The sequence below is a fragment of the Vidua chalybeata genome, chromosome Z (assembly GCF_026979565.1).
Source record: "Vidua chalybeata isolate OUT-0048 chromosome Z, bVidCha1 merged haplotype, whole genome shotgun sequence".
In the NCBI taxonomy this organism is placed as follows: Eukaryota; Metazoa; Chordata; class Aves; order Passeriformes; family Viduidae; genus Vidua; species Vidua chalybeata.
The window spans coordinates 18,926,325-18,938,398 of NC_071570.1; the positions used below are offsets into that span (position 1 = coordinate 18,926,325).

Below are 12,074 nucleotides of genomic sequence, written 5' to 3' on the forward strand. Positions count from 1 at the left end.
AAAAAAACCAGTAGTGATCCTTTCCATGATAGTTTTGCTGAATAGTGCTTTAGGACTTAGTGCTGTGTTGTTACGGTGATTGGTTTATGAAGCTCAGAAGTTCACATTGTAGGACTTGGTGAGTTTTTTTTCAGTCCAAAACCAAAAGGAACCCAGCCCACTAAAGTGTAAGGATGGAAACCTTGATGTTTTAAATGTGATTAATAGAAAATGTTCTATTGTGTGATATTTTTAAAAGTCTTTGTGAAAGATGTCAGGGTAATGACTCCTTTCTCTGTTGGTTTGCTATTAATGTCATGAAGGACATTTTTTAAGCAAGGAAACACTGAATTCTTAGTGAAGCTTTTGAGTATTTTAGCATAAAAGCTTCAAGAAAACAACCATGGGGGTGACTATAATAGATAGGTGGGTTGAATCTTTGTGGAACATAAATAATTCCCTGTATTTCGTATTTGCTTTACAACCTTTTTACTTTGATGGAAGAATTTTCTTTGCTGCTGCCACCTGACTGACAGTTGCTGCTTTACCTATAACTTAATAGTTTTCCGAGGTAGTGGTTTTGCTTGCATCTTGGTGATAAATGTTACTTTTTAGTGAGATATAACTAATTAATGAAATAATCAAATGTTTTGCTACCTGGTGTTTAAAAAATGTATGTGAAATGTTTCTAAGTTTTTATGTAATTCCGTAAATCAACAGCTGACAGTTTTTTTTTCTTTCTTACTTGAATGTATGAATTTGAATGTATGAACCCTATAGGCTGCACTAGTTAATTTACTCTTTTTTAAAAAATATTTTTATTATTTATCTCTTTAGGATTATCTTCCTGGGTCGTGACAGTTTATTATCTCTTTGTGTTCAATGGGGCAACGAATTCACTTTGTGGTTGACCCTCAGGGTTGGTGCTGTATGGGCCTAATTATCTTCGTCTGGCTGTACAATACAATCTTCATTCCAAAGGTCATCCTTTTTCCTCATTATGAAGAGGGAAATATTTCAGTTGTGGCAGTTTTGTGTAAGTAATTTTAACTTTTTTCTACTAATAAAATGATGTCTCTACTTAATATACATTAAAAAATCCTGTCAGAAAATAAAAACTAGGGTGAAAGTAAAGACAAAAGGTAAGATAAAGGATAAGAGTAGTGGATGCGTCCTATGTTTTTGTGTTCTGAGAAGCTGTGGCACTTCATTTCACAGGTGTTACTGTAGAATTTGTTTTTGTGGAAACTGGTGAAAAGCCTGAATGTAGCTTTCATGTCCTATAGTTATAACATGTTGACAGCATTTCAGGTTCACATCTGTGAGTGCCTGTCAGAATTTGGTGTGATAGTAGTGATGACTGGCAAGAATCTAAATTTTGTTAGTTTTGTCATATGTCCCTGTGTGGGTTAGCTTATACAAGTTTTGCTGGGGAAAATCTTGAAAAATGGCTGGAACAAACTTAAAGGTGAAGATGCACTATTGGGAATATCTTTCATATGGAGGCTTTGAGGTGTGGTATGTTGGTGCTTGTGTGGTAAGATGGTGGAGGAACTTCTGAAAAACAGTACTATGGTCATAGTAGCACCTGCTGGTGCTATCAGAACTGTTTACTACTTTTTTCACTCTATTTATTGGGGAGTACTTAATGTTGTGTACTTAATATCAAAAATATATCTGGAATGAGAAGGCTGAGTATTTTATAGCTCAGTTCTGCAGCATCTGTATTTTTTGATATAGTGTATTTTGCACACATGAAAAGGTCTAACAAATATTTATTTGTTTTTTTAGGTTATTACTTCTGCTCATTGTTTTGTATAGCTTCATTATTTAGAGCCTCAGTAGCAGATCCAGGAAAACTACCTGAAAATCCAAAGATACCAATTACAGGTACATTAACTTGTTTCTGTATAATTGAATGAAAGTTATTTTAATATCCTCAAAATAATTAGGAATAAATTTATCTTTGAGATGTAATGGAAACCATAAGCTGTCCCTGCTGAATAAAGTTAGTATGTCACTGTTTTAAAAGTTGTAAATTTCTAGCACTTTTCCGTGTGTAGTTTCAAAACTTATCTTTCTTAAACTTGCATTCCATCAGAAAGTTCAGTTTTGTAGGACCTTCTACTAGGAAATTTTTCCACAGGAAGATTTTTTTTTGCATTCTAGACTTTCAAACATAATGCATATGCTACTAACTTGATAATATTTAATGAAATACGTTTATAGATGGCTATTTTTTAAAATTCTGTATCTTTTGTCTAAGTAAATTTATACAATGTTGAAAATCGTGGTGGAAGGTAGTCCTATGCTGGTTTTTACCTATGTATTTTTTGCTGTTTTTTTCCAGAGTCTTTTGATTCTATAGGCTGTTAACAAAAAAACCCAAACCATGGTGCTAGTTACACTGCATTTCTATAAAGTAGCAACTTGATGGAGCAAGTCCTTTCTGTCCTTGCAAATTTATCCCACGACTCCTGTATGGTATCCAGTGCTCCAGAAGTTGGAGGAAATTTAAAACCTTAATGATTCTCCACAGAGAAGGACAGTATTTTTATGAACTATTGGGAACTATTATCTAATGCACAGGGCTTTTACTTTGGAGTTTAGACTGGAGTAGGGCTGTTAAACAGCATGAGCTTTGTCACATTAACAGAAAACACTTCATGAATGAAGAAAATGTGTCCCATGCAGTGAGGGTGAATGCTTCAGTCTTGTCTTCAAATGTGGTGAATGCCCAGAATAAAATTTTGCTCTCTCTTCCTGATGTTACTGAAAATCTGGGATGATGTGTTTGGAAACATGATCTTTTTAGCCTTAGTGCTGATGATATGATGTGCATGAAGTAGACAGCTGATTGTAGAAAGGGGTGTATCTCCCTGGGATTCAGATGTGTCACCACTAATTGCAGAAATTCTCATACCAGTGTTCTTTCTGCTTCTGGCAATTGATCCTTTGATCCAGTAAAATGTCAGGTGTTTCAGCTTGGGTTCTGGAGTCAGAGTTTTTGCTGCAAGAGGACCAACATGGATTTTGCAATCTGAGTTGGATAATGAGGACACTTGCTAGTTACAGGCAGTTAATATTTGTATTGGAGTCTTCATTTACCTTCAAAATACCCGGAGCAGTGCAAATCCCCTTTGTACACAAATGTTTTCTTTTAATTTAAGGTATCTCTTTGTATAGCTCTCCAACTTTTGTGTGCTCCATTCAGTCCATATGTCAGTCATACTTAATAAGTACTTCCATAGGTGAAATATTTAGGCTAGGTCATGACTTCGATATTTTGATTTGGTGTGTGATATATCAGGGGTATTGTACTTTTGGAGGTAGCATTTCAATTGTCTGGTATGCTCTAGGCTGACAGGAGGATACATTTTTGCATGGTATAAATTGTGTTAAAAATTAGTTGCGGTGTTTCTTAGCTCTGCTGCTAGCTACCCTATTAGTGAGCGACACCTTTGTGACACTGGATTTATGTGAACAGATTGTAAAGCAGTTTCCATCTGTCATTAGTACTAGTTTAGTGATCTCAGATATTGGGTTTCTTTACTTCCAGTGTCCAAATGTTATTTTGCAGCAAGTAAGACTAGATTAGGGCTGCCTGCAGGTGGCTCAGAAGTGCTAAATATAACTTTATTTTGTTTACATTGGCACAGGGTTTTACAGTATAAAATTTCAGAATGTCCTACTGTAAATGCTATTTTTTTCCTTTTTTTTTCTTTATTCCTGAGATATGAGAAATTTTTGTGCCTCAAAAAAGATTATTTAGGTAGAAACAATTTGAACAGTCAAAGTATTTCTCAGTTTTCCATCTGTTTTCCTTAAAGACAGAAAATATATGCTTTTGTAACTGGAATTATTTCAGTGTTAATCTTATTGTTTCCTATGTGAAGATGAATTTTTTGTACATATAATTTCAATTTTCATTTTCAAATAATTCCTCTAATCTGAGTGGTGCATTTTGAGATAAATAATAGCCAGGTTGAGCAATAGTTCTCTTGGTACTTTCAGCTACTCAGTATCTCTGGAGATTAGCTTTTAAAGAACCTCATATTAGTAATTTAAAAATAGTATATATTTGTAAATACAAGCCTATCCTCTATGTCTTTCTGTGGTTGTCTAACATGTAAAATTGCATATGGTGATACGCATGTCATTAAAATGCGTTGAAATGGAAGATGCTCCTGAAGTGCTCACTGTGTGTCATATTTGAGCTAGCAGTAGCAGTATTTCCTCAGGAGGTTCTGGAATAGCAATGAGATTGTGTCTTGATTCTGTCTAGCAGATAATTTTTTTCACAGTAGAAATGTAAGGAAATAATTGAGTTACAGTCTTCCTTATCTAAGTCACAGCTTTTGTTCTGTAATAATTACTTTGTAGAAATTTATAGAAAAAGAGGGCATTTTGGAGACAGAAACTGGCATGGAGTAGCAGTAATATCTTCCAGTTTAATTAAGGTAGCAGTGGGAAAAAGCTTTTTATGTGTTGCTTATCCTTCTCAGATCATATAGTAAGATCTGTTTTTTTTTAATTAGATTTACAAGTATACGGATTTATTATGAGTATACATTACTGAGTTTAAATCTCTCTAATGTGTCTTTACATTTTCACCTAGAACGAGAACACTGGGAGTTGTGTAACAAATGTAGTATGATGAGACCAAAGCGTTCACACCATTGCAGTCGCTGTGGGCATTGCGTGAGGAGGATGGATCACCACTGTCCATGGTAAAACCAGGACATTTTCTTCTAATTATCTACTGTTGTTTTAGTGAATCATTCTGAAATTTGTGGTCTTGACTGCTGCTCATTTTTCTGTTTCTTTCCCAGTGGTGCTTAATCATTTAGGCATTTAAAGCAAGGAAGTAATAAATTTGAGCTTTCCTATACCTACGAGTAAAACTCAAAGTGAAAATAAATATTTCTGAAAGTAATTCTGAGGTATAATTTTTACAAGACAAACTGCACAGGACAAAATTGATGTCAGGATTCCCTTAGGTTGGTTTAGGCCATTTTTCAAACTACCTTTTTTTGTCAAGTTTTTCTACTTCAGAGAATAGTAATAGTATATTGCTTCTGTCATGCTGGCTTAGCTTAGTACTGTTGTCTGTGCCAATGCGTGTATGAAATTGCATCCATGTGACTTGATTTTCTACTTTGTACAGATAGAATCCTTGTGTTTCCTTTACTCCTTTCATGTTGGAGTATGCAGGAGTTTCTGAATAGGGATGTCTGTATTGTCTTCTGTGGCTTTGGTTCATTTTAAAGTCATGTTTCTTTGTTACTGGGGTAGCCTGTGATGACATTTATTTTAAAACATTTGTTTGCATTTCCATTTTGTTTGCACTTTTGTAGTTCATGACCTGTGAAATGTATTGAGTAGCAGAAGATAAGACATATTACTGTGAAATTTTGCAGACTTTCAAAAAACAATTTTATTACTAGAGTTTTACTTAAAGTTGCAGCAGTATCTTTGCTATATGAAAATACAGAGAAGAACAGGAGAACTCCTGTTCTAAGCAATGATCTCAATAGCACAACCTAGGCTTTAAGTTGTGGTGCAGGGGATTCAGTAGTTTGCTCCTTAAGCAATCATAAAGTCTTCTATTCACAGTATCATAACTTTAGTATTTGTATTTTGGTTTTTATATATGCACACTTTGTTTCTCTGCAGGATTAATAATTGTGTTGGTGAAGACAATCACTGGCTGTTTTTGCAGCTGTGTTTCTACACTCAGATCCTTAGTTCCTATACGCTGATACTTGACTTTTGCCATTACTACTACTTTTTGCCTCTGAGAAAAGAAAACTGGGTAAGAACCTGTTTTCTCTGTGAAGCAAACAAAGAGTATTGCAATGTAATTTGTTTTGGCATCTAGTTATTGCACATTTTTGGTGGCTCAGGTTCACTCTCAATGAAGAGAGTTCAACTAGCTGTATGTTACTAAGCAAACTGATTTATGGTAAGTAGCAAAATATTTTTATGACAGGGCATATGATTTATTTGTGTTAAAAACACAATGCTAGTTCTCTTAGGAATCTAGGAAAGGAGGGAAGAACCAGTTGGCTTTCTTTCGAAGTGATTATTAGTACTGGAAAGAATTAAGGTAACTATTTTAGATGTATTCAAATTTCCTTTTACTTCTTCCAAAGTACATTTATGCAGAATATATAGCTATCCTAATATCATGCTTAAAAAAGCTGATATTGCTTTTTATTAAGAAAGGAGAAAAACACATGATCATTTTACAAGGGGAAAAATATACATTGGTTTTGTAACAGTATTTTCTGTTGCTTTGAAATGGTTATGTGGGTTAAGGGAGAATTAAGTTTGGTTTGTTTCATGTGGACTATATATAAATAGTTATAGTATTTCCATGTCTTGTCATCAGTAAAAAGCAGAGAAAGTGGACTTACCGACTGGAGTAGAGTAAAAAATCAAGGACTTCCTTCCACTATGAAACTTACATTGTAAAGCTGCTTTCTGGTGCTCATTTATGCCTATTATCTGTAGTATTCAGAATATTGGAGAAGGTTGCTTGAAAGTTGCTCAGTGCTTGAAAATGCCAGAACAGCAAAGTTAGAACTCTTTCTTTATAAGAAAACCATTATGCTCTCTTGCTTATGGAGAACCATAAGAGTTTCTAGCTTAAATCTAAAATGAACTTTGTATTTCTACTGGACTATAACAAATACAAGTAAGTACACTAAAGAGAAAAACTTAGAAAACAAGTTCAAAACATTTTCAAAATTAGGTAGCATTCCAAATGTCATAAGAGAATAAGATCATCTCAGATATTGCACTCTATATTTTGTTGAGATTTTTTCACTGAGGTGAGGAAGATACTAAGGTGCAGAAGATTTTTTAATTCTGTGTTGATGTGACACCCCAGCATGCTCTGTGCTGGTAATATCATACTCATATTTCCAGGCTACTGGAGCCTGACCCTTCATTTTGGGTAAGGCAAGTCCCATTTTCCATTTTTTTGAACAACTAAAGTTTGTCACATGATTTTGTGTCCTACGTTATATAAGAATTTCACTTTGTGAAAAATTCTGCTTCTGGAAAAGGTTGGGGCATAATCTTCCGAGCTTCACATTTGTTCCTGTGTCAGTCTGAAGTGGGTGTGATGTTCCCATAAAAGTGTATATGAAGATGATGTGGCAAAGGAGAGCTGAAAGTGTAGGAAGACTGTATTACTTGGATAATCCAAAACTATATTCAAATGTATATTCAAATTCATAGATACCAAGTTTTTATTATGTAGACCATTCCAAAGTTGAGGATTTTTGTAACTCGTTCTTGAGAAAATATGTATTCTAAAGGAATTGAATTATTTTTTCCATCTACATCAATACTGCCATTTAAATCATTAAAGAGACTTTAGAAATATGGAACAGAAAATAATTTTCTGTCTGCTTGGAGCATCTTTCAATAGACACTGAAACAGACTTGTTAGCCTCAAACAATAATATCATGGTAGGATGTTTCCTTTTTATTGTGAATATTCCCTGAATGTGTTGCTTTATGTAATTACACTGTATTAGGTAACAAGCCAAAATTCTGTCCGTTAGCCTTGCTTTTTAAAAGCAGTATGAAAAGTAACCAAATTATTTGCCTTGAAAGTAGTCTGTGCAAGAGAGGGAAATGGAAATCATGTTTACTTCAGATATTTTACAACACCTAAACAGGTGGTAATAAATAATCATTAATAATGACAATCCAAAAAACAAGTATGCATATGTATAAAACTTGTTCTTGCCAGTAAAACTGGATTCATTTGAATTTGTTTGGAGAGAGACTTAATTTTAATACCCACTTCTTTGACAGGTGGCAGGTTAGAAGGCAGAATGCATGTGCAACAATTACTTTAACCCATTTTAATGTGTTGGCCTGAAGAGGGGATCAGGTTCCTGTATTTGGCTGCCTAAGTTTGCAGAGAACTGTGGAAGAAATCGCTTACTTTGCTCTTTTAGTTTTGTTTAGTTTTACCTGTGGGTTTTTTTTTTTGGCTTTATCAATTTCCATATGTGAACACTTCAAATGAAACTCTTCCTTTTACAAAGTGGATCTGTATTATAGTATACAGTATTCTGTGTCCCAGAGAATATGTTTATGCAATATAGAAAAACAGTAGACAGAGCAGGTCTGGGCTGTTCAGACCTTTGTTAAGTACAGTGTAACACTAAATAGTATTTAGCTTTCTCAGTTTTTCAGCTGCAGAATAGGAGAGCACACAGTAAAGTAGAGAAAACTAAAATAGTTGGCATGCCTAGTCAATATCTGCCTGGAAGATGATACCAGAGTTCCATGAAGATGATTTTTTGAAGTGTTGCTAAGGATGTGACGCTGTATAGATTTGTGCCACATAATATTTTGTCAGAACTATGTCTTTTTGACACCAAATGAGCAGGACTGGTGAAAAGATTGGCTTAGTATAGTAGTTAGGGTTTTAGGCAAGCATACCTCAAGATTCTTTTTATCTCCTTTATATCAATTAAAGCTGAGGTACCTCAGCATTCCAGAGAGTGCTGTACCTTCAGCCTTTCACAAAAGTGCTGTTCTTTGTTGAAATTTTGGCTGTAATTTGAGTGCTTACATTTTCTGAATTGACAGGGTCTAGTGTTTAGAACAGATTCAAAGAACTGGATGCTTTTTTTCTAAACTTATTCTTGCTCATTAAAATACTTAGGAATTTTTTGGCAGTGTGCCTTCATCTAAATTTTTATTCTTCAGATATAAAGTAGTACAAAACACAGAAGCTGTAGAATTAAAATTGCTTTTACTGCTATTGTGAAATAATAATTTTATTACAGTACTGATTAATGCATTATGCAAATTTGACCAGCATGTTAGTATCTCTTACTGAATTAAAACCTGTGTTTTTATTTCTAAAGGGTCAAGAAAGAAAACCCCAAACATTTTTAAATAACTGTTCTAAGTGTGATAGCTCTAAAGATGATAGACGAAGCCGTTTCTGTAGAGATGCAATCTTTCAGCTTCACCTCTTACTGCAGAAAATTGCTTCATAGCAGTCTTGGTTCTTGTAACTGATACACTGCCAGAAAGTTAGGTTATGGTTGTTACCTCTGTTTGTCCAGCAGGAGGAGTGCAATTACTGCTAGAAATAAAGGAGATCGTAATTAAATTGATTATGTGGGATGATAGCACAAGAAAAATACATTGTTTGAATAAAATCAGCGTATTAGTTCTTCTGCAAGCTTTGGTGATTTTCAGAGGTTAACACAGGAATATTGTTAATTTTCCATCTTTATGAAAAAATGTCAGGAGGCCTGTATCTTTTAGGAATGAGTCAATCTTGTGCATAGTGAAATGAGAAGAATAAATATTAAAGAAATACTTTATCACTACATAGTTGCTCTCTCTATGGCTGTGCTGGCACAGATTCTAGATACAGCTGGTCAAATTGCAAAAGTAAATGCTTTGGCAATATATTTTACCTTATTTATAGAAGGCTTTTAATCTTCTAAGCAGAAGGAATTCTGCTGATACATTCTGTTTGCTAGAAATGTTGCTGCAATAATTGTCGCAGCCAAACCTCCTGACAACTTAGGACCCTTTGTTATTTTGTTCCTCTTTCTGCAATTACAAGTCATTGTTATTGACTTTGGAAAAGGATTTTTTGCAGTAATATTATGCACTGACAAAATTAATGAAAATCTGGAAATACGTATTATCCAACATTTACATTTATACTGTAAAGGGAGTCTAAAAGGAAATGTTTTCTCTGAGAAGCACAAAATTATGTACAGGATGGGAGAGTTTTTAAAAAATGAAAACATCAAAATTTTCCTTCTCAGCATTCTGCAAAACCAACCCAACCTTGCTCTCCTACACTGTAGTTATAAGGACAGTACATGAATATCGAATTAAGTCCTTCCTCTTTCTTCCTGCAAAACCTGCAGTCTGTATTTTGTATTTTTTAGTTTGCTTTCTGGAAAGCCTGTCTTTCTACACTGCTTTGTGGTAGCCAAGTTGATAGACTGACTTCATCATCTGGCTGGGGCAGACATCCCAGGCATTTACAACTGAGCACAGACAAGTAGTTTATCATGTGTTACACAAAATATCGTTCCCCAAGAAAAGAAGAGGTCTCTTTATATATTTTCTTGTATATTGATCTCTATGTGTGTCATATTTCAGTAAAGAATAAAGATTGAATAAATTAATCTTCCATTGTAAATGAAAAATTATGAAGATACTATAGTGCAGGCAGGGACTTGTTATATGTTTTTGAGCTTTTTTTTATTGTTATTGTAGGTAGAGTACCAAGAGAGTTGAATTTGGAAGCATTGATCTTATAATGGACTACAATCTAGGGCTGGACTCATTGTAGTTTTTAACCTCTCCTGTATGATAGCATAAAGCTGTGGTAGCTGTTGACCTAGTCAGTGGTTGCATTCATTGTAGGGGTCATCTCTAGTGGTTGATGCTCACAAATGAAGATGAGGCATGTGTTCTGCTGTAGGGTTGAGGAAGTCTACTGTTTATCTGTCCTGGAGACTTTCTATAGGATGTTTTAGAATTGCCTATTGAGATAAAGATATCAGATCTCATGGTTTGTAGTCCATTTTTCAGCATAATCCTATAGACCTACACATGTTTTGTGACAAGTTCTTATTGTTCACATTTCTGTGCATTTTTTATGGGTAACTAAGAATCCTTGCAGTTTGACGGGATAGATAGAAGTAGCAGCTAAATGAAATTTAGAAACCTTTAGAACAGGCAGCAGCCAAGAGGGAATGTGGTGTAGGAATACATGTGGTGTAGGAATTGCTAAGTAGAAAGGCAGTGGCAGCAACCTCTGTGAACATGAGGTTTTGGCAGACCAGTTAAGCTGTGGAGATGACATAAAGAAGATTAGAAAGAGGCTACCTGAAGGAAAGCTCTCATGTTGTAAAGAATATGCATTCAACATCTGTGCCAAGGCTGTATATGACAGCCTGGCGCAATGTAAAAAAATCTGCTGTGGAACAAAACTCTATTGTGCCATGATAGCTGAGTGTTCTTGCAATGGTGGTGTCAGGTAATCTGTGTGTATGCTTTGTGGCTCAGTCTGTATAGTTCTTTCTCTTAGCAAAAGTAGCCTGCACCGCAAAATCCAAAATCACACTAACTCAGTAGTCACGCTGCACTGAGACTAGTGAATACTAAGTGGTGTTTGAACAAGAGGATCTGTTCAAAACACATTGAAAGAGGGATTGGTTAGTTATTGACTAGTTTTGATTGATTATAGTTTGATTGATTTTCTCAGCTGAAAAAAAAGTTCTTGTCAGTTTTAAAAAGGAATAATAAAACCAAATTGCATTGAGCTTTTATTCAAAGCTGTAGCATCCTAAACATATTATTGTTATTATTATCATTACTATTATGGTTTTTAAAAACAGTCTTTTCTTCTGTTTTCATGGAGTTAAACATTTCTATTCCCATGTAGAACTGTGTAATTAATTCTATTATTAAAGTCTGATTGCTAAAAATGTCAGTTACTGCATATACTCTGGTTTTCTATAGAAAAATGTTGTTCTGTCTGTACAGTTACGAGGGCCCAGTACTGATTTCCAGTTCAAAATTGCTTAGGAATTCATTTGCTAGGAATGTGGAAAAAGAGAGAGGGCATATGGGAGGAATATAGGAGTATGGACAGGGAATGCAGGGATGCAATAAGGAAAGGCAAAGGCCCATTGGAATTAAGTCTGTAGAGGGATATCAAGGATCACAAGAAAGACATCTACAAGTATATCAGCAGCAAAAGAAATATTAGGAAGACCCCCACCAATGTGGGGATACTGCTGAATTTAGATTGGTAACCTGGTGACAGATGACACAGAGGGGGCAGAGTGAATTCCTTCTTTGCCTCAGACTTCACTGCTAAGGCCATCCTTCAGTAACCCCAGACCCTGGAGGCAAGAGAGGAAGGCTGGCAAAAAGAAGACTTGCCCTTGGCCATTGAGGGTTTGGTTAGAGATTGGCTAGGCAGACAAAACCCCAAATCTATGGGCCCTGATGCGATGCACACACAGGTGCTGAGGGAGCTGGCAGATGTTGTTGCTAAACCCACCCTGCACCTTCTT

General features: G+C 35.1%; 1 protein-coding gene across 11 annotated transcripts in view; it reads left to right on the forward strand.

The window, feature by feature from the left end:
• ZDHHC21 (zinc finger DHHC-type palmitoyltransferase 21) overlaps window positions 1-12,074 on the forward strand; it is a 79,619-nt gene that overhangs the window by 6,222 nt on the left and 61,323 nt on the right. For all 11 annotated transcript variants that reach the window (XR_008428824.1, XR_008428826.1, XR_008428825.1 and 8 more), the window contains 4 exons: window positions 817-1,015; window positions 1,771-1,869; window positions 4,598-4,709; window positions 5,656-5,794. Coding sequence is in view for 7 of the 11 variants with exons in the window: in XM_053932913.1 (XP_053788888.1) it covers window positions 862-1,015; window positions 1,771-1,869; window positions 4,598-4,709; window positions 5,656-5,794 (504 nt within the window). In the remaining 4 variants the exon portion in view is untranslated. The remainder of the gene's footprint in view (window positions 1-816; window positions 1,016-1,770; window positions 1,870-4,597; window positions 4,710-5,655; window positions 5,795-12,074) is intronic.